The sequence below is a fragment of the Pieris napi genome, chromosome 7 (genome assembly GCF_905475465.1).
Source record: "Pieris napi chromosome 7, ilPieNapi1.2, whole genome shotgun sequence".
Classification (NCBI taxonomy): domain Eukaryota; kingdom Metazoa; phylum Arthropoda; class Insecta; order Lepidoptera; family Pieridae; genus Pieris; species Pieris napi.
In genome coordinates this window covers 5,597,504-5,619,679 of record NC_062240.1, presented here as the reverse complement: position 1 = coordinate 5,619,679, position 22,176 = coordinate 5,597,504, and the positions used below count along the sequence as shown (strand labels likewise).

Here is a 22,176-nt window from a genome sequence, read left to right as displayed (position 1 = left end):
ATTTTACTTACAAATTTCTTAGTAAATCAAAATCTAATATTTTGGATAGATATTCAAATTTTTTTCTTCTTCAAACTTTTGGCATTGTCAAGTACCGTATACTGTCGTCTGTGATTCTTCTAATTTAACTAAGTGAAAATAAACTCTAATAAAAAAAAACGACGGGTTGTACTCCGGGAGTGCCGGCAGAAGTGAAAACTTGAATATTAACGTTGTGCATTTTTGATATTTTGGAATGGTTAGGGAATAATTTTGCACGAATTGCTTTAATTATCAGTATAAAAGTACTATCATTTATGTGGTAAAATACAATATTTACTTATTGCACTATCGTACACAAACATGACAATTTATATTACTTTAAATACGCCGCGCCAGCTGTCTACTCTCCATCCGTCTTACGAATTTTCGATCAGGTCACGTGTCCTGACGCGAGCTTAACATTTTTTACCCATTCCAAAAAGAGTACAACGCCGCTAAAGAAGTTTTCACTTCAATAAATATTGTTTATATCACTTTAATCCGCACTTATTATATCAAAATCCTAGTCTCACATAAAAAGAAGTGCAAGTCTTATCGTGGCTTAATGCAAGAATCAGTAAGGGTAAGATTCAGAGGCAATTTCATTTCCTTTTTTGACACACGGAGTCACATTTAGCGTCAAGTGTCATCTCTAAATCTTACCCTTTATATTTATTTAAAAAAAATGAAATCAATAACTTCAAACGGTTGTTGTATAGTTTTATCTAAGAAGCAAGGTCTATCTCATGGCATTGCAACGCGAAATTAATGCCACAATTAAATAATATATTAATAACTTCTATTATGATGCGTAATGAGTGAGTAGTTAAAAATATCAGTATCACAGTTATATCACATCTGGGCCATAACACACTGGCGACTTTATAAAGCTGTATGTGTTTTTGTTAGTAAAGTAATCGTAGTAATCATTTAATAAAATGTTTTAACCATGAATTGCTATATTATATGAAAGTTATATTTTGAAGGTTAAAACTTGATTAAAATATTCTAGTTACGATTATATCTTCAAACCCGATGGTTATATTTCTTAATATATTTGTTTATAGTTATTACAAAATAGCCAGTGAATTATGCTGATTCTATTTCGTTTCGAGATCCCTTAAGCTTGTTAATTTGAGCGTGATATGCGCTAAATTTAATAATAATCTTTGTATTTACAAAATAATAAATTTTCCAATTGTTAATGAGCTATGGAAATAAGCTCTTATATGAGAGAGCAATACTTATAGACCTATATGTATTAGGAAACCATTTAATACCGAAAATTTTGTGTAAATATTCGAAATTATTTCATTAAAATATGGCATAAAATTGATTTTAATTTTTATTATATTTATTACTTTCAAAATTACTAAATCTATCACAACACATTACGATAGTCGTTGTCATTTAATCAAGGGCTAAATACTTATTTATTCATAAGCCTCAAATGTTTTGTCTCTATCACTCTCGTGTCACTTTGTAGATAAAGAAGCGAGACAAAACATTATATAGCTCTTTGCTTATGTATCCATATCGAAACAGTTAATCTAACTTCTAGTACAACATTTTACTATACGCGAGGAAGATCATTTATCCTTATAAACACCAAAAATAATTCATTATTAAAATACAAAACTTTGACTTAAGATTAATAAATGTTATGGATATTGTAGAATTTTACTTATGATTTTTATATTTCCATTTCTCTTACACTGCGATAGATTTGTTTACGTCAATGTTTCTGACATTGACAATTCTCTGTCAATCCGTATAGGTTAAATAGGTATAAATAATTACCTTAAGGTCCAATTGTAGCACTGCTCAAGTTTTCAATACATATTACTATTCTATTACGATAAATATTCGTATGTGTACTAGACTGATAACTGATTCAAAATAAAATAAAAATAAATAAAAATAAATTAAAGAAAAAATTAATTATAAATAATTATTATTAATTTCCTACAAGATATCAAAAAGAGAAATTTGAAAATACAATTTTTTCGTCGATTTACAATGAAAATAAAGAAAAAAGTTTTTTCAATGCATTTTAAATGGAAAATGGGACCCTCCCATGCGCCAGCTCAATTTTCAAGATATCAAGCTCATTTTTAGGAGGTTTTTTTTTGTCTAACAAAGAAGCTTTTTAGATATATTTACTCAAAAAAAAAATTTATTTTATTTTGAATCAGTCTAATGTGTACGTTATCATTGAAGGAGTTACGTAATATTTTTATAAGTGACTTGAAAATCTTAAGCGTTATTTAATCAAACTGATAATTCATATTCAAATGAAATTTGAAATCAACATTATGTCACTTACGAAAATGTCTTAGATTTTATTTTACGTTTCAAATTTAAGATTATTTTTTTCCATATTGTGATCATTGTGTATATACTTTTTATATAAACTTATTAGGTTTTTATATATTTATAGTCCTAATGCTGGTACGGGCGTGTACATAACGGTTGCGGGTGCGCACGCTTGTCGCACGCTCATCTCCCATGCGTTTAACAATTCACCGACTGAACAGCGCTTTGGTAACCTGAAAGAAGCGAATTAGATGTCAACAGATAAATAGAGAGTTTAGAGTAGAGAGTGGATATGGAGTGGTGATTCTCTCGTCTTATTTTTTAGTAACTGTATTTCTATGAAATTAAATACTATACGTATTAAGTCTTTTACTGTTGATACTTAAAATGACTAGCATTGCATGGAAAACTAAAACTATATTTATTATAAAACACAACTTAATTCGGAATAATCAAATCCTGCGAAAGAAACGAAATATTCTATCAAATAAAACAAAGTTTAGGCTATTACACCTGTTAACTATTCGGAAAAAAATATATAATATAAATAAAAATGAGTAATTGCATAAGGTATCAAGGCAATAAATCATACTAACCTAAGAAATTCAATGACATTTTGTGTTGCCATCCGAAAGTTTTCAAATAATTCGATTATTTTCTTTCATTAGCCAGACTCTAGCTACGTATATAAAAAAAAGTGTGTGTGTACAAAGTACACATGTCAGAAGTGACACTTCAGTGGCAAACTAATTTTTAAGTCTTGTTCATATTTATACAAATATAAAAGTTTAGATTTCCGATACTTAAAATAAATAAATAAATAATAAACAATAAATAATAAATAATGTGACGGTAAATTTTTTTCCAACGCCGATAAAGAAGTTTGACTTCAAAAAGGAACATGGCGTGTAACCGAAAAACGTGACGCGTAACGAAAAAATGTTACACTAAATTTTTTTCCAAACCCGATAAAGAAGTTTCACTTCGAAAACATGATAAACAAGATTTTTAAAGTTAACTTACTTGGCACACCGAGCGTCCATAGCGCGTTCAACTCTCGCCAAAAAGGGGTGAGGCTGGTCGGGGCGAGTGGGCTTGGGCCTAAGTCTGGCCGGGGACGATTGTGGGTAATCTCTTGGGACGGACACGTGTACGGCGGCCACGCACGGTAACCGGGCATCGTCTAACTGAGCTGTCAGTGTTATGCATCCCTCAGCGCCCATTAATTGTAAGGGATCGAGTGAAACCTATAAAATATATAATTAGTTATAAAATGGTAAAATTAATTTACTGTAAAAATAGGAAATAAATAAATTAAAAAATAAAATAAATTTTTTTTTTTAAAGTAGTTTAATTCAAGATCATAACATAATAATTAATGGGAGTGAATTATCTTATTAATTCTTGTACTTTTAATTGATTTCATTATTTACATTGTTTAGTTACAATTACGATGGACATCTTTCACATTCATATTTTTAGGTAGTTAATTAGTTTATGTACCAATATAAAATGTGGTTTAAACTTTTTAATAAATAAAAATAACATCGCAAATAGTTTCATAATAAGGAATGAAGCTAATAGAAAGTAAGAAGAAAAAACTTTATAATACACAATAAAACATGATATTTATTGAAAAAGAAAGCGCACTAGCTCCCAAAATAGGATTCCCTATGTTAAGGCAGGTAGTCTCTTCAATTTGACAAATTAACCGTACTTGAAATAATTTCTACATAACACTTACATTTTATAATTAAACTATTGTTGCACAATAAGAATATTTTCTGTTTCAGTATAGGACAGGTTGAGAAGATGTTGTTTAAGATTGTTAGTGAATGTATAAAGTTTTGAATCATTAGTGAAAATTTTGTTGTGAAGAAAGTGATTAGTGTGTTCTTTGGGTAGCTTATATGTATCATGTATAGGGCTGTGTATGATGTGGTATGGTCGTTTCCAGAAGTATCTAACCGTTAAAAGTTTTGTTTCATTGTACAATTTTGGAGTTGAGTAGCGAAAAGGTTTCATATAGGATATCTTAAGAATGGCTAAAGTCAATCTATGATGCTAATCGTGCTACACGGTCAGAGTTAAATAAAAGACTATAGAAGTTACGCATCTCCTACTTCCTAGTAGTAGAAGTCTGGCATTTCATAAGTGTTGCTACTAAAAAAATTCTCCACTGAAAAAGGGACAAACTTGTTTGTGGGCATATAAAAAATACGTACCTACTAAAAGGTAAATCTAAATATTTACTTACGAATCTCGATATAATCGAATTAACTTTAATAATTTTATTTTATTCTTTAGCTGGCATCATCATACTAATTCCAGGTTTAGCAAACCTTTTTAAAAATATGAAACGTTATCTTTACTTGTGCGTTTTTTAATCAAACTCAAACTCAAAATATCTTTATTCGTATAGGTATGGTTACTGTTTGTAACCAAATGAAAAGGGACCAATTATCACTCGCCGTAAAATCATTTAAATATGGAGCACCGCACAATAGAATGTATGTATAGACTCAGATGTTCAGACTCGTATAGAAATTGCCGAATAAGTCTTGAACGAATTGATCTGTATTGTTATCTTTTTTTGGTAATAATATGTATATATTAGTTTGACTACTAGACTTTTTACTAATTGTCTCTCGTATTAGAAAAAGATTATTTATTTCCTTAAGATTAAATAAATAATCTTATTTTTCACATACAGACGTGTATGTCATTATGACTTTTAACATTCGAAATTCAAATATTACGAGATAAAATATTTGTTTTCTGTAATAGTTACTCACTTTAAATCTGGAGTCCAGCCTTGCAATCTCTCCTTGCAATACATCTGGTATTTCTGATACTGGTTCTACGTATTTAGCAATTTTCTGTGGCGCCGGTAAGTTTCTGTAAAATATTTTACGAATGTAGTATTTAGTTACTTTGTTTCATTTATTGAAGTGAAAACTTCTTTAGCGGCGTTGTACACTTTTTTTGGAATGGGTAAAAAATGTAAAGCTCGCGTCAGGACACGTGATCTGATCGAAAATTCGTAAGACGGATGGAGAGTAGACAGCTGGCGCGGCGTATTTAATGTAATATAAATTGTCTTGTTTGTGTACGATAGCGCAATAAGTAAATATTGTATTCTACCACATAAATGATAGTACTTTTATACTCATAATTAAAACAATTCGTGCAAAATTATTCCCTAACCATTGCAAAATATCAAAAATGCACAACGTTAATATTCAAGTTTTCACTTCTGCCGACACTCCCGGAGTGCAACCCGTCGTTTTTTATAAGATTACTACTAAGCGATCTCTTACATGCCCAATAAAAGAAAACTGGGAAAATTATTATAGAAAAAAATTGGTAATTAAAAAAACCAGCGGCTCCTTTGGAACGACTATTAAGCTGAAATCGAAGAAGAGAAGAAGGGGAAGAAGGTAGAAGGGAGAAATGGTCCAGTAATCTATCAGAATTGTGTCATCATGGAAAGCGTGGTAAAGGACGACCACATAAGCGATTGGACGATATTCATAAACATTATGGCGCGCTTCGAAAAAAAAGGGTGCGTGTACTATGTACGCGCGTAAGAACTAAGAAGTTATACCTCTTTGGCATTATTAAAAATAGTTTTTGATTGCATGCAAATAATTAATTATAATTAAATAATCAAAGACTGGAAAAGGAGTCATTATAGTCAATAAAGTTCAGTTTACATTTGAAAAATTTAATAAATAAATATTTATTATTATTCTCTTACATTAAGTGTAACATAAATTCTTTTATTATGCGAATGTTGTAATTTATGTCCAATGCTGTAGCATCTTCCGTGGGCAACTTCATTCTGTTAATTTTGTGTCACGGTGCGCGCGCATCGTAAAATTTCACTCTCATAAATTTTTCATAACGCGCCTAAAGAAGTATAACTTTAATAAAAGCGAATGAAGAAGAGTAGGGTACGCCACTTGGCAAGCGGATATCGAGGGGGTGCTGTAATATTATTAGAATAAGACTTATATTGAAAATACTCTACAGAAATATTATCCATATGAATTATTATTTTAAATAAATAATTTTCCTTACTTAATCTCAGGGCCGTTGAGGGCGTCAAGCGTAGATCCAAATGTACGTTTGAGGGTGTGGTTGGCGAGCGGACTGGACAAACAGTTGTTCACTACTTCTAGAAGTGGATTGAAGATTTGCTCCTGAAAATAATTTAAACGTTTATGAAATTTACTGTAAAATATTTCTCAGGGATAACGTAGCACTCTAATGTTAAGTTTTTGAAGTCCAGTGGTTTGGGTTAAAACATAGCCAAATAGTAATCTTTCCTCTTTGTAATATAAACAATAAGCATAGGTGAATAAAATTTTGAAGTGAAACTTCTTTAGAATCGTTGTGATTTCAAACCGGATGCAACGGAAAAAGCGACAGTGAAAAGAGACATACACATAAATTAATAGGATTTGGCGTGGGAGAGAGTGAGATAGGAGGCATTATACAGTGTATAAACTTTAAAATAGTGTGTATTTGATCATTTTCTGAATTAAAAAATCAAGTAAGTAGTTTAATTATAAAATTAGATTATTTATCAATTTTATTGACATATCATTAGTTATAGAAACTTTTTGAAGTGAAAACTTCTTACTACACTTAATTAAAAGTTTGCTTAATTTAAAGTTTATACACTGTATAATGCTTCCTATCTCATTTTCTCCCACGTCATTATTTTAGTTTTTACCAAATAAACATTGATATTAAAGTTATAAAATGAAATTTAACATTAAAATATATTTTTTTTAAAGAAAAGATCCTACATTTAGATAGAGAAATGTCTAATTTACATATTTTAATTATAAAACTTTGTTTTTGAAGGTTTCACTTCTACCACGTGTGAATTGGACACATGATTTTTTTTTCTTCTAATATTAAATCCCCTGTTGTATATTAAGTAAAGTTAGTAAAACTAACACAAAAAACGCACTCAAAGTTAAACGCACTTAAGCACTCAAATTTATTTCCTACATTAAGTACAGTTTAATTTATCTGAAATCATAAATTGGGATTGAATGTATATAAACTAGCAGAAATGGCTAAACGCGTTAGCCACAGATTAATATTTTTTTCTTATCGCCCATACCGCCTAGTCTTTGGTAGAAGCCACAGATTAATTGAAATGTCATAGACTGAACATATTTATAGAACCGTTTATTAAAACGGTAAAACGGTTCGTAATTCAAATATTATGAATTATGAAGGGATACAATTATGTTAAATCGCTTAAGGTGGGAACTGACCAACGTTACGAGGTGTAATGTAACATGTAATGTAATGGTACACAGCGAGAATTCGTGCAATCAGTACGTCGTGTTACAGGGAAACCAGCGAGCAACGAGCCGCTCGTTGCTCGCTTTGAGTGCACCACCTGGCTGTCGGTTTTTTGGCGAATCCTTTGACTGTTACGCGGTTCAGTAATTACGCGACGCACGTCGCGAGTGATCATGATTATGATTTTCTATAAATTGTGTCTTTTTTAAGTACTGTTGGTCCAATTAAATTCAACAGTTCTTCAAAATCGAGACTTGAAACTTGACTGCGTACAAAGTTTTTATACTGTCCAGGAATCATTTGGTTTTTAATATTGCAATCAATAACAAACCACCTCATACGCCTGTGTTTTTAAATAAGTTTTATGTCCAGTAACATTTTTTCTTCTTCTTAATTTGGATGAAACAATAATTAAATAGAATGAAAGATATCAACATTATCACTATCACATCTCGTGAACACTGGCGGCGAAAGTGGAGCACAGAGTTTTGACGAGCATGTTACGCCGATTTTAAAACACAGCGTTACACGCTCGATGCGAATGCTACATTACACATCGTAACTTTGGTCAGTTCCCACCTTTACACGATCGACATTTAATAGTTATTATTGATAGGTCCTGTTGACTTATTTTTAAAAATTAAAAAATAGTAGATCTCCATAAATATGCCAAACTTGTTTCAAAAATAATTTCTGAAATTCGTTTTCTAATTAATTTTTTTTTAAATATTAATATATAAAACATTATTATAAGCGGATATGTCAAAATACCTTTCCAGGTGGCGGCAGTCCCAGTCCCAATCCAACGCCCTCACTGCGTTTGAAGTCCAACTTTTCCAACACCACCTCACACTTGATTAGAGTCTCCAAAGGCATACGCTTGTTAGGGTTCGACAGGATATCCAGAAGATTCTTCATTTTTGTCAACTTTTCCACATCTAGTTTTTATAATATTTTAAAATGTGATACGGTAATGTAGAAATGACAGATAGCGGAATAAAACAAATGACGGAACAATAACGTCAAATTGATTGGTCAAATGAAATGTGCCGCGTCTGTGATTTGACTCTGAATTTCAAGTAAAAAGCGTCACGTTTCGTCTTTTGTTTTAAACCTCAATAGCTCTACGTTTAACAAAGTATAACACGTTTAGGTTATTTGAATAAAACACCTCATTTTTTAAACACTATTTAACTTATACTTTTCAAAGCATATTCGAAATGCTTAATTTAATACGGTTATTTTAGATACACAACAAAGATTTATTTAAATTTATTAAAAAGTTGACTCACTTTCTCCTTCGTTAACCATCCTCATAACCATGCGACGTAACGGCTCTATGTACTTGGAGAGTTGGCGGACCTTCTCCCTATAAGCGGCCTCTTCACCTCCCGGGGATGCCACGCTTGATCCCACTGGGGTATTAAGAGACGATGATGGTGACGCCACCATCCCCATGTTTACACTAAAAAGGGGATTTTCATTAAAAAAAGGGTGCGTGTACTTATGTACGCGCGTAAGAAGTTATACTTCTTTGGCATCATTAAAAATAGTTTTTGATTGCATGCAAATAATTAATTACAATTAAATAATCAAAGACTGGAAATGGAGTCATTATAGTCAATAAAGTTCAGTTTACATTTGAAAAATTAAATAAATAAATATTTATTATTATTCTCTTACATTAAGTGTAACATAAATTCTATTATTATTCGAATGTTGTTTTTAAATTATGTCCAATGCCGTAGCATCTTCCGTGGGCAACTTCATTCTGTTAATTTTGTGTCACGGTGCGCGCGCATCGTACAATTTCACTGTCATAAATTTTTCATAACGCGCCAAAAGAAGTATAACTTTAAAAAGTTTTGCACAGTTTTAACAAGATGAACAATATGGCGTTCTTTTGTAAGCTTATATTGTATTGAAATAAATCAAATGAAGGTCTTAATAAAATACGTAATAGATGAGATAGTCCACTGAAAGACAATCAAGGGAAAAAATATATTTGCTGTCAATAATTTATTTAAGAATTCCTCCCCCGTATGCGACAAGATATTCACAGTTTTTCGATGTGCTTCGTACGAACACGAATTATCTGCGCAATACGCCAATGTTTTGGGTTTTAGCAAATTACAATACAATTTATGTTGACAATTTCCTTACCAAAGCGGGTGTGAGGAAATATTTTAAGAAGCGGGAAAGCTATACAAATAAATTTTACCTTAACATATTAAGTTGTCGTTTGTTTTTTTTTTTAAAGCTCTGGCACGGTTTGTGCATTAGCCCGCGTCAAGTATAAGATTTTTTATTTTATAATTCGTGTTTTTGCCTTAGAACTTCGACCGTGTCCTCCATGTACGGTGTAGGCACTCGCCCGGTACCGCACAACCCTCCCAAAGGCCGAGAACAAATTTAAATTAAATTAAAACTTGCCCTCGAACCGGGAATCGAACCCGGTACCCCTCACCTAGTTGCCACTTAATAAGACCTCTAGGCTATGAGGCCACTTGTCGTTTGTTTATTGTTTAATTTCAGTTTTGTTTTATTATCTATTCATGTATGTAATTGACTTATGTTATCTGTTTCGTATATTTTGTTTAACAATGTAATCTGTTTTGGCTTTGTATATTGTCTGTGGATTATTTTTGTAATTTGTATATTTGTAGCGGTAAGATTACTCATAAATAAATAATTATTTTTTATACTAAATCGCGACTACTTACTAAGATGAGTTTGTTTAGTATCGTTAAATATAAGTATTTCAAATATCAATGGATGTTTCTTCAATGTCCGCAATTTGTACAGCGGAGGACATCCCCTCCACTATTCACACCATGTTGGGTGTGAATAGTGGTTCAAAATTCGACAGCAACAACAATATTACAGTAGTATAAGAGTATTTTTTAATATTTTCAGTAGAAATTCACTTTCCGTGTCGATTATCATGCACTTTAATCTGGCTTTAATAAACAAAACAGCTTTTTAGTAAACGAACGGCGTTATTATCTAAAAGTATAACGAAGTAAATGAAAAATTATTTTTCCCTTAGAATGTGACAAACATTTCAAACAGAATAAGTGTTACAAATAAGATGGTAATATAAAGTTGAAATCGACTCTCACCGTTGCTGAAGTCCCATATGCGAAGCAGAGGGCGAAGGGCTACCAGCGGCGCCACCGCAGCCCCCTAACGTCGACATGGGAGATGCTAGTGCTCCAGTTAACACACCCCCACCTGTAAACAAAATTTATATAATTTTTTTGTTTACATAATATTATCTGTGAAATGTATGTACAGATTTAATCTTCGTTTGAATATATGAGGTTCAACTATTACATTGACATATTGTGTCAAAGTGACACATGACATCTAAGGCAAATATATTATCAGAAATATATCATACTCCATAGGGAATATGTTACTGAGCTATTATTTGTAATAAGTTGTGTTTTATGTGTATAAGATAGGGAGCGTTCAAGTATTACGTAACGCAATTTTTGGAGGTTATTGGACCCCCCCCCCCATGTTACTCGCCGTAACGTTTTTCAGTACCCAAGTATAGTAAAACGTTGCGTGACCACCTAGTGACTCTTTAGTTACTATTATGTGGTGTAAGTCGAAAAAAATATTAACAATAACGCGTAATTTAATCCCCGCCAAGCATCGTAACGTTTTACAAAAGGACCCCCCCCTCCCAAAATACGTTACGTAATACTTGAACGCTCCCATACACAAAAACATTCTTTGTGATTCTTATTACAACTTGATTTGTTTAGCTGGACATACAGTTTCATATGAGGCCATGACTCCATATAGGCTGGCAGTGCCAATTAATTATATTAGATATGCAAGATTACCCATAGACACAGGACTGGGTCCACCCATATTTGGTGAAGAAGCCGAAGGGGAAGGACTTTGACGTAGAAACTGGTTGGGTGGTGGTCCACGGGGTGTGTATCCTCCGCCCATCATCACATCTGGTTTGCCGCTAGCCCGACCATGCATTTGAAGCATATTCATATTCACCATCTGGTTATTACCCATTCCACCTAGATTTGAAAATTATGTGGGTTGAAAATATAGTTTTATATACTTTGTTTTGTTTGTACTTATATGAAATAGGAATTTGATGAATTTTTGTAACCAAGTTCATACAGTAGATAAATTTTTTTTAATATTTATATACACAACATTCCTTGTGTTAATATTGCTTAAAACTTAAAAACTCACCCATTTGATTAGACATTTGGCCCTGCATAGAATTCTGCACCATTTGCCCACTCATGCCACCAACAACTTGGTTGCACTGTATCTGACCCATACTATTTCCACCAGACATTGGCATCATATTTGACATGGACATATTAGGCATCATTGATTGCATCCCTCCAGCTCCCATATTCTGTTGTTGCGACATAGAATTACTCATCCCCATCCCACCAACCATATTACTACCCATTTGCCCTTGATTAGGGACCATTCCCATTGGCCCTCCGAGCTTAGACTGCATTTGCATATTTAGTTGAGGTCTTTGGTTTAAGGTTTGTAACAGATTGGTAGCTGCTTGGGACTGAGGCCCGCCTTGTGATACAATTGGTCCTTGTGGTCCCATTTGACCTTGCATGGCCATCCCTTGATTAGGGCCCATGACACCCTGCTGTTGCATTTGACCTTGACCCATGTTCATCATTTGATTTCTTGTGCCTTGTGAAGCCATATTTTGTAAAGCATTTATGGGATCTGTGGCCATACCCGGTTGACTGTTAGATCCTTGTGGTGGTGGGCCAGATTGATTTTGAACCTGGTTGTTTGATTGATTTTGGTTTGGACCTTGCATGTTAGGTGCATTGGGGTTTTGCTTTGGTTGAGCTAAAATTTAAAATTATTTGTTTTAATTAATTTTTGTCATCATTCTGTAAAATGATAAACATCTGCACTATACTTTGTAGTGTTTTAAAATAAATTAGTTTAAGAGATCATAATAATTATTACACAACATAAATAAAAACTTGCAAAGTAATAGCCAAAACAAGCTTACAACATATTTTATTATCATGTAATAATAAAAAATATTTTGTTTACATATTATAAAACTAGTTCAAGTAAACTTTACTTTATCTAAATACTCACACATCTCCCTAACATGTAGAATAAGTTTAGCAATCATATTCATATATTCCTCCCTGGTCTTTGCTTTCATAAAAACATGGTTTTCCATCTCACTGCTGTTTCGTGCTACCTGCATGCCTGACCTCTGTATTACTTCCTCACTATAAATATAACAAATAATATAAAAAATATAAGTCAGGTTTATTATGAATATATTCTTTATTTTATGCAACAAAATACATAAATATGGATTATATAGCCATTCAGATTATTAAGTACTTATATATACTAAACCACACTGATAATTTCTTGGCAACATAGGTTAAGATTAGAAGCTATTTTATGTATTTCTTAGGAGTTAAGTTACTATTCAGCACCTAATTATCATCGAATGATAATTAGGTGATGCATAAAAAATACTATAGATATTTTAGATACTTTCATGTATAATTGACAGTAGTAATATTATTAATCGATAGTACTTACATCTTAGCAACAATTCCTTGCCGCGAAGCCTGAGTTCGCCAATTATTATCTTCGCCTGGCATTGCGTTCATATGTTTTAAATTTAAATTATCCATTGTGATGTATCCAACAATAAATCAATAAAGATGATTTCAAGACGCACCTCCCGATACGTTGTTCTATAAATATGTAATTTAGATTTAAATCATGAAATAAACAAGTACTCAGTTTTTATATACTCAGATTATTTATCATCAAGCGCTTATTTTTATTATTATTAATTCGAAAACAAGTCACAATTCACAAAATGCGATGGAGATTGAAGCACAGAACACTTCTAGCGAAGAAGAAGTAAGAAGTAAGAACAACAACTTCATAGTAAAAAAATGCTTCCACCAGCGGCCCAGCGCTCCAGTTAATGCCAGTGGTACTATCGTATGGCGCGAGAATTTAAAATCGTATGCAAGTGCAGAATTTTAAAGAATAATTTCACGTAGAGAAATAAAACAAGAGTGTATATGGGTAACAATTTTATTAAACTACAATAATTACATTAATAATGTTAATATCACAACACAAAAGCGTGAATATAGCACAAGTCTCTTTCTCGTTAAAATGTTGATATCACAAGCGACAATTTTGCACTGGAGTCTCTTTGTAATTGATGATTATACAGCACAATTAGCTTTTTTCAAGTATATCTCTTTTCAGCAAGAACTATTTACGTTAATTTATTCACAGAACTTTTGTAAACTAATAGGGCGGTGGAAAAGAAACTGAAAAACAATCGTGATAAAGTTAAACATACGTGATAAAGAAAAAAAAAAATCTTTTTTTACGCATTAGATAGCTGATTTAGAAAAAACATTTTGTTTTTTCCATTTAAGAATGGAATTCTAAGATCTTAGACTTATCTTAGAATTCCATTCCATTCGCAGTTTTAAATTTATCTCATGTTATCCCCTTGTTTCACAACGATGACATAGCAAAAGAAATCTTGTCTGTGGCGGTTATGAATAACACTCTGTGGGAATTTGTATTCAAGTATTCAACGTGAATTTGCCAATTTGGCGTTTGGAGTTTCTAGACTAAAGGTCAAAAAAATAACGTGAATCATCAAAACGTCTATGTATTGATATAATATTAGATATTCATTAATGCTCTAAAAATCGGTAAATAAAGATTTATTCCGTGCTTAATCGTTATTCTGTGAGTTATGGCGTCAGCAACAGTTCTTCGTGTAAAACGCAGACTTGATGATAACCCACAAGATGCTTTAGTTCTTCTTTGTAAACGTAAAAAAGCAAACGAAGAAGAAATATCTCCAGCTCTCTTCGTTTTCAGGGGAAGTGTTAATAATCAGGTGCATACCTATTTTATTGTTGTCTCCATAGGATGTTAATTCCAGTGAGATAATAACACAATGGCTAGAGTTTAGACAGGAGCTTTTAGCTTTATGCAGGGAGCTTGTTCACATAAAGTCTGTTATAAAAGAAAGGAAATGTATGTTAATTTACTTTTATACCAGTTTCATTTGTTTTAATTTTTATTTGATAACAGTTGAGTTAGCCTCTAAGAACAAGGCTTCCTTATAAAAATAAAAAAAACAACTAAAATCAGAACTTTTTCAGTTAAGGTACTAAAGATTTATAAACATCTACCTTATAATCCTTAAGAGTTAGTCTGAACATCTATATATGTAATTATGAAAACTCTAGAAAGTGACTTCAATTGTCTCTTTATACTTCGGGTTTGCATAAAATATCCTAAGAAGAATATTCTCTCTAGGAACCAGCAGTTGTCAAGGACATAGTGCCAAAAGCTGATTTTAAGCTTAAACCAAAGACTGATGTAGATGAAATAATAAAAAAGATTCGTCAGGAACGAAAAGAAGCTTCTATAGAGAATCGTTATGAAGTGGTGAATTGCAGTAGAGAGTTAGAGAAAGACTCCATAAACTTGGTAGATTTACATCAACCCCACTTAATTTGTGACAATTCAAAATACACATATGATTTATATACATCAGTTAAGAATGAGTTTGACATATCAATGTTAGATAATTTAGTTAGGTTGGTATTTTTTTGTTATTGTTATCCTTATAAGAGCATAAAGATTATATCATCAAACATTTAATAAATCCATGCATGTCTCCTAATGAATTTAATTTCTGACTCCTACTTTGCAGTATAGAGAACTATGAAACAGATCTAATCCTGGATACTTATAAGGACAATGGTTTATCCTCATCAGATGCTGATGATGATGACTCTAATGATGAAAATAACTGGCGCAATGACTATCCTGACTCTGAACCTAGCAGTTTTGATGAAGACGACATGGTTGCTGCTATGAAAAGATGTGATTTAGGTATTTTTAAACAATTTATGTATTTGTTACTAAAGTATCACACTCAAAATAAACTACTAAACATGTCTACTAATCTTTATCTTTTAGCCTTTCTTGATTTAACTCTGTGAAACTGTACTTCATTCTGATTATTTTAATTTTCAGATAATCTATCTACAGATGAAGATGATGAAATATATACAGATCCACCAGACTTATTAAATGATGATGTAAAAAAGTATGGAGCTGCATACGCCAAATATAAAGCAAAGGTGCTTGCTGAAGAGAACACTATAGTTGACGATAAAAACCTCATTCATTCAACAAAAATTAAGGATTTGGATGAGGAATCAATAGATGGTTATAAAGAAGAGAGTGATGATGGGTTTTACTATGGCCAGGATGAAGACTCTAAAGACTTTTATGAACAATTTCCAGATGAAGTTTATAATCCTGATTGATGGAAAGTTTTATTTTGATATTTATTTAAAATTTCTCAGTGAAACTGTCTGTGGAGTTTTGATAGGATTTAAATAAATATATATCCAGTATACACCAAGCTATCTTTTCTTTTTATAGCACAGTAATTCATATATTTAAAACAGTTGTTGTGGTGTAAGCAAACTACATCATTTTTGTAAAAATTCCTGTGAAATGGTATAAAAGTTTATGTTAAATAAAACTAAAGTATTTAATATCAGATAAATAATAATTTATTGTCTGGCATATTTACACTATGCATTACATCACTATCACTTACATTCCCTGAAATTATCTCACTCCAAAGACAAAAATACACAAAACATTCTTAGTTTTAACTGACTTAACACCAACCGTTCAGAGGTAAGTTTATTATTTGATGCATATATTTTTCTTGTATAAGGAACTTATACTATATGCTTAGAAAAGAACAAAGTATTGTATCTACCATTAAATATGCTTTTTAATTTTTACTCAAGTAATGCTAAATCTAGTCAAAAAAATCTGCAGATGTATTTTGCTTTTGGAGTAACATAAATCAATATTGATGCATAATGTCATTTCTATTTATGAATCAGCAATAAACTTTGGATTAATGTAAGCTGTTTTATTCGAGTTTTTTAAATTTATTAAATGGATAATGGCACCACTTGAGGATTGAATGTCATTATGTGTGTGTAACACTAATGAAATTGGACATACTAATACATGTTAAAAACAAGGATAGGAACCAAATATGTTATTTTAATTATTCTCATACTGAGGTGTTTTTGGGGCAAATTGTTACTAATTGTAATGTATTTAAGTAGTTTGTTTAAAACTAGTATAGAAATCCTCAGTTTGTAATAAACTTTTATGGTTGTATTAGGTCCTTTTCTACAGGTCGTAGACATTTTACCGTGATGTTGCCACAATCGAGACTTATTCCAACGACAAGCACAAATGAATACAATCTACGGAATAAGTCTTGTAATCACTTAAATCTAGTTATAATTAGTGAGATATCTATAAATGCATACGATTAATCTAGCGATGCTTTGGCATAGACAAAACATATACCCTTGATTTTTACTAGGCCGAATATAAAATCGTAATTCGTAAACAATATCGATATTTAAAAAGACCGTGTAGTAACGCTAGGTAGGTAGTTAGATTTTTACGGCAATAAAAATAATTTCTTTCTAAACGGTAAAAAATCGGTATTAAAAGACAATTTTTAGTTGAAAACTGTGAAAAGAGATTTATATCCGGCCCCAAATAACTATATACTTAGGTAATTTTATTAACTTGAATCATCCTAAATATGTAAATCGTAAGACTACGAATATGTATCACAAATCTATTGAAGCATCCGAGTTCTCCGAGAGAAATGATATTGCATACTTGATTAAAACAATGAGATTTTTAAATTACTAGGTAGAAACTAAAACCTCTTATAGGTTGCCAAGTTGCAATATCATTAAGAACACTGCCTTGTTTAATGTGGAATGAGCATTGCTTGCTTGGCGAACTGTTGCCATATTTTAAATCAACTGATTATTCATAATGTATATAATTATTTGATTACGATAACACGAACTTAGATAAAAACAGTTATTTTTATTTGAATACATGTTTTAATTCTCACCCAGGGTACCTCAGAATAAAAGATTTATTTTTAAACTCAATTGGGTTTTAAATTAAAAACAAGTTTAGTAATTTTAAAAAAATCAGTTGATTTAAAACAGCATAGATTAAATATTAACAAAACAACAAAGAAAGAACAACCTTACAACGAATGGTAATAAAATTTAGTTAATGCAATAATATCTTTACAATTATTTACAGTTTTGGTATTAAAGTATACTAATAAGATGGAAAGGTAACACTAACAATACATTTACATAACAATTACAAAACAGAAATATTTACAACGAGATTTCACGTCACCCTTCAGTCTACGTCGAATGAAGTATTGATTGATATGATTATAATCGATTTATATTGCACTTAATATTTATGTATCCAATAATTATAAAAAGCAAAGCTTTATCGTCAATATTAAATACGTTATTTTAATGACTTTGAGATAATTTGAATTATTTTAAGATATGTTGTAACAAGAACAGGTAAGTGGAATGGAATTTAGGGAAATTACTAATTTTAAATTAGGATAGTATTAGTATAATATGTCAATAATATTTCTTACGTCTATGGAAGTACCGCTAGCGCCATTGAAATGTCATTCTATAATAGACTAGTAAAAAGGCGCACTTTTGTATTTAGACAATGATATTCTTTAATATGGCAATCTATACAACAGGAGCATCAGCAACGCACGCGGGAACATTATTATTCGATGTTGCATCCTGTGTTGCGGCTTTGCAATAAAATTGCTTATGTGCTTTATAAGTGTTCACGTATTTGAAAGATATATTGCAGGATTTACAATAGTTGGGAGTGTCTTCATCGATTTCCGGTTCCTTTTTAATATCGGCTGGCGGGATTGGTGTGGTTTCTTCCGGTTCTGGATCTTCAGTAGCGTGGACCAGCCTGGCGTGGCGAACTACATTTCCGCGATAGGTGGATGTGTATGCACAGCTTCCGCAGCGATGTATGCGTTCCCCCACTCCAGGGCTGGGCGAGGTAGTCTCGCGGGTGTCATCTTCCAGAACACACGAAATAAAGCTCTCCTCCTGGAAAAATATTGTTGTCGAATTAGTATTCAAGTCTTCTTGACGATAAGATATATATTAAACAATAAATTATAAAATGACAGTAAAACTGGGATTACTGTCTATAGCTTCGACACTAAAATGCAGAGTTAGGTATATTTATTATATTGTGTTTTGATTTTCTACAAATGACTTATAATAATATAAGATATATAGCCTCCGCGAACTAGTGAAAAATAAGCTTCCTACTTATCTATATAGAACATGAGTGAAACAGGCGAAATACAACCACAAATGTGTTAAAAGTGCTTGTAATATCATGCATTTTTAAATTTGCCTGCACATCACGTGAATATCTATTCATTTATGTTTATTTTATTAATGTACGTACCTGTAAGTCAGACGGCTTCTCTCGGAAATGCATACGAATGTGTGTTCGCATGCCCCGCAGCGTGTTTCCTCTATATCGACAAATTGTACAACGGAAAGCTTTGACGCCAGCGTGAGCTTCCATGTGCCTTTGTGCGGCCGCTGCAGTCGGTGAAACCACCTCGCAACATGGGCATTTCCATCCTCCTTCAGAACCTGACGGAGGTCTTGGCGCCTCGGGTACACTTCTTGGGGATCGAGTCTCTCTTTTTGTACAGTAGTACAATTGATGCGTAGTTAAGTTATCCATCGAGCTGAAATGTATGCCACACGCAAGGCAGATCAGTTGTCGATATTGAGGAGGAGGCCCGGGTTCCGGAGGCGCTGGACTTGCGCGTTCCTCTCCTCCAGCTGAACAGTAATGCCTTTTATGAATGCGATAGTTCTCATATTTGCAAAAGACAATATTGCATTCTTTGCATTTCGATACTCCCTGTTTGACTAGCACTTGAGGTGATGCGGTTGTGATTGGCAAGTCTGTTGGAAGTCTTAAAGGCAAGGATGGGATTATTTGAGGTGGCATAACGGGGCTGAATTTTTCCTCTGGAGGAGATGGTAACCTGAGAGGTTTCGGTGTAGGATCCCTTGAATTTCTTCGCCTTCGTTTTGGTGAACTTTCACCACTTGGAGAGGAAGAAAGCCTGGAAGGTGAGGGCGTGGCGGGTGAAGCGGGAAGAGATGGAGCACATACAATCTGTTCCGGTGTTGTGGAACGTATTCTATTTTCCTTCTCATGGTCATCAGTGGTCACCGATTCAGGTGTGCGTCTAACGGTCAGATCTAATGGAGTTGCGGCATCTCTAGACGCCTCACGAGGTCTATTTGCAGATTTTAAAACTTCTGGCTCTTTAATATCAGCATTCATATTTGGTATATGTCGGTTTATTGGTTGAAATGTACCATTCGGTAATAAGAAACATGGAGTATCAGGATCCGGTAATGTCGCACCTGGCAACGTGCTAGCGCTTCGTAATAGGGAATACGGTACAATTAATATTGGGTTAGTTGGTAATGCTAGGGCATATTGATTTTGCGCAGGTGGAGTAGTCCCGGGAGAAGGAGGTGCAGAGCCTGATGTAGCTGACCCTGTTCTAGCAGCTGCCAGGACCGCTTGCTTCACAACTTGTCTAGTATTGCAATAATGTTCTTTGTGGGCTCGAAAAGTTTTAACAGAGGTAAAGTGAATGTCACAGTCCACACAATATCTGTCTTGCGCCGGCGAACCTTCTGTAGTTTGACCGTTCGAGGTAGGTGTTGGCACCGGTGTGCTAGTACTTACAGGTGACGATGAATGCATTCGCATATGACGATTTAAGCTGACCTTCTTATCAGCGCTATAAGAGCAGTAGGTGCAAGCATATTGTTTGCCCACTGGCCGATTTGTCTTGCTGTCACCAGATTCACTGTCAGCCGTTTGCTCGTTTGACGAATCATTGTTATCTGGTTTAGATGGTCTTTTAGAGCAATAATGCTCTTGATGTGCTTGAAGTGTGCTTAACGAGGAATATCGTATTCCGCACGGCATACATTTGTATCCGGGGGGTGTGGGGATTGCAGCGGGAAATAAGGCAGGGAAGTTTGCCGCGGTGAGCGCAATGAAATCTCTGGCTTGCTGCACGGATGGCGGTGGCGGTGAAGGTGACGGAGGCTCGTGCTTGAGCGTGGTCGCTTGAGGCGCGAGCGCAGGATCCGTAGCGAGGTTTGTGTTAAGGCGCAGTCTGGGTGGGGAGGGCGCCGGAGAGCTCCCAGAGTCTGGGGATGCAGCACCGCTGGAGGCGACGCGCTCGCCTCCAGAACTTGGCGTATGAGGTTCTGCCGGCATCGCCTCGGTCTCGTTTCCCCATTCCTCGTCCTCACCTGTAAAGACACACACCTTTAATTACAATTGAGGCATTGAAAGATACGTAAATGGAATTCCGAGTAGACATAAAAACAAATCGACGGTATCGGTTCCTATTAGTGTTGTTAATAGCTCAGCGATGCTACATTGGCAGTGGTTTTCTCGCGATAGTCGTCACTCGTCACGTTTCGCTCGGTATCAGTCGACGTCAGTCAGATCTGGCTTCGGTCGAGGCATACATTAGCGCTCCTAATTGAGACGTGCTCGCGGTATGTAAATTTCGCCGCGTGGGTGGGGAGCTGAGAGTTTAAATACGTTTGTTCTATTAGGATACAGAAATGCGAAATCGAGAGGTCGATCTGTCAATATGAACCGGTCGCGAGGCCGCTCGTCCATCAACATTGCGCGTGATTCCTTCAAGGGAAAACAGAACAAAAAGGTTACAGACCCTCTTGTAATTGGATCTGATTTCCAGAAAACGCTCGCTGACCTTCCTTTTTGAGCGACAAGGATCTCGAGCGAGCAAGGAATTAACCTATCTTTCGCGCAACGATCTCAGCTCAAAACGCCAATTAATGAGAGGCTCAACTTCATTCTCCGCTCCTGTGAAGATCATTATATGGGCACGACAGTGAGATGGACGCGACGATTGTCGAGCGGCTGCCATCTCGCGGTAACGAATTCCACTCGAATCAGACTGCGTTCGGGTCACGCTATCCTAGACGCAGGCTGTGATTGGTCGTTAGGATGCAGTGGCAGCTTGATTGGCTCGGCTAATGCCTGATTTATCTGAACTGCACGGTTAATGTCTGCTTCATAGCGAACCGCGAGTCTATTCGTTCGTTAGTTGCGTTCAAGCTCCCGTTTTTCGCTAAGTAAGTTATAAGTTGCGATTGTTCAGAGGTTGAATTTTCAATCAGATAGATGGCGTGACTCAGTGTCGTTTAAGCAGGGCTCGCAGACCGAACGTCGATTCGTTAAATGATATTCATCAGTGCCCTTTTGTCTTTATAAATATGTCAAATATAGTGGCTAAAAGTTCTTTATGTATGGGCAGACATGCAAATAATTATTTTGTTTGAATCGTTAGGACCCGCATTACTTCGAAAGCAAATTCTAGACGCGATACACGGTATCCTAAAGGTATGTGTTGAAATTATTTAAATGCACGTAGTATGTAATAAC

At 34.0% G+C, this 22,176-nt stretch overlaps 3 protein-coding genes across 4 annotated transcripts in view; 1 reads left to right on the top strand and 2 right to left on the bottom strand.

The window, feature by feature from the left end:
- Positions 1-2,200: 2,200 nt before the first annotated feature.
- LOC125051074 (mediator of RNA polymerase II transcription subunit 15) lies at positions 2,201-13,588 on the bottom strand. Its single transcript, XM_047651222.1, has 11 exons — positions 13,261-13,588; positions 12,796-12,935; positions 11,896-12,534; positions 11,523-11,714; positions 10,788-10,899; positions 8,958-9,130; positions 8,437-8,603; positions 6,421-6,542; positions 5,133-5,235; positions 3,361-3,584; positions 2,201-2,570 (listed from the first exon to the last, which is right to left on the bottom strand). Exons 1-11 carry the CDS (start codon positions 13,353-13,355, stop codon positions 2,456-2,458), a joined length of 2,082 nt encoding a protein of 693 aa, XP_047507178.1. The 5' UTR covers positions 13,356-13,588; the 3' UTR covers positions 2,201-2,455.
- Positions 13,589-14,308: 720 nt separating this feature from the next.
- LOC125051204 (probable RNA polymerase II nuclear localization protein SLC7A6OS) lies at positions 14,309-16,147 on the top strand. The gene is made up of 4 exons (XM_047651409.1): positions 14,309-14,602; positions 15,028-15,311; positions 15,428-15,609; positions 15,754-16,147. The coding sequence occupies exons 1-4, from the start codon at positions 14,456-14,458 to the stop codon at positions 16,047-16,049; spliced, it is 909 nt and encodes a 302-aa protein (XP_047507365.1). The 5' UTR covers positions 14,309-14,455; the 3' UTR covers positions 16,050-16,147.
- A 131-nt stretch (positions 16,148-16,278) lies between these two features.
- Positions 16,279-22,176, bottom strand: part of LOC125051201 (zinc finger protein ush) — a 170,991-nt gene continuing 165,093 nt past the window's right edge. For both annotated transcript variants that reach the window (XM_047651406.1, XM_047651405.1), the window contains exons 2-3: positions 19,114-21,008; positions 16,279-18,743 (exon numbers count right to left, since the gene is read on the bottom strand). In XM_047651406.1, coding sequence (XP_047507362.1) covers positions 18,360-18,743; positions 19,114-21,008 — 2,279 coding nt within the window. In that variant the 3' untranslated portion in view covers positions 16,279-18,359. The remainder of the gene's footprint in view (positions 18,744-19,113; positions 21,009-22,176) is intronic.

Excerpts from the sequence above, each read along its gene's own strand:
- LOC125051074 (XM_047651222.1), bottom strand. The coding sequence starts at position 13,355 with ATGGATAATTTAAATTTAAAACATATGAACGCAATGCCAGGCGAAGAT. Across the intron at positions 12,535-12,795 it reads TCTACATGTTAGGGAGATGT|CTCAACCAAAGCAAAACCCC; the intron begins GTGAGTATTTAG and ends TTTAAATTTTAG. Across the intron at positions 9,131-10,787 it reads CATATGGGACTTCAGCAACG|TGTAAACATGGGGATGGTGG; the intron begins GTGAGAGTCGAT and ends TCCCCTTTTTAG.
- LOC125051204 (XM_047651409.1), top strand. The coding sequence starts at position 14,456 with ATGGCGTCAGCAACAGTTCTTCGTGTAAAACGCAGACTTGATGATAAC. Across the intron at positions 15,312-15,427 it reads ATGTTAGATAATTTAGTTAG|TATAGAGAACTATGAAACAG; the intron begins GTTGGTATTTTT and ends CCTACTTTGCAG. Across the intron at positions 15,610-15,753 it reads TATGAAAAGATGTGATTTAG|ATAATCTATCTACAGATGAA; the intron begins GTATTTTTAAAC and ends TTTAATTTTCAG.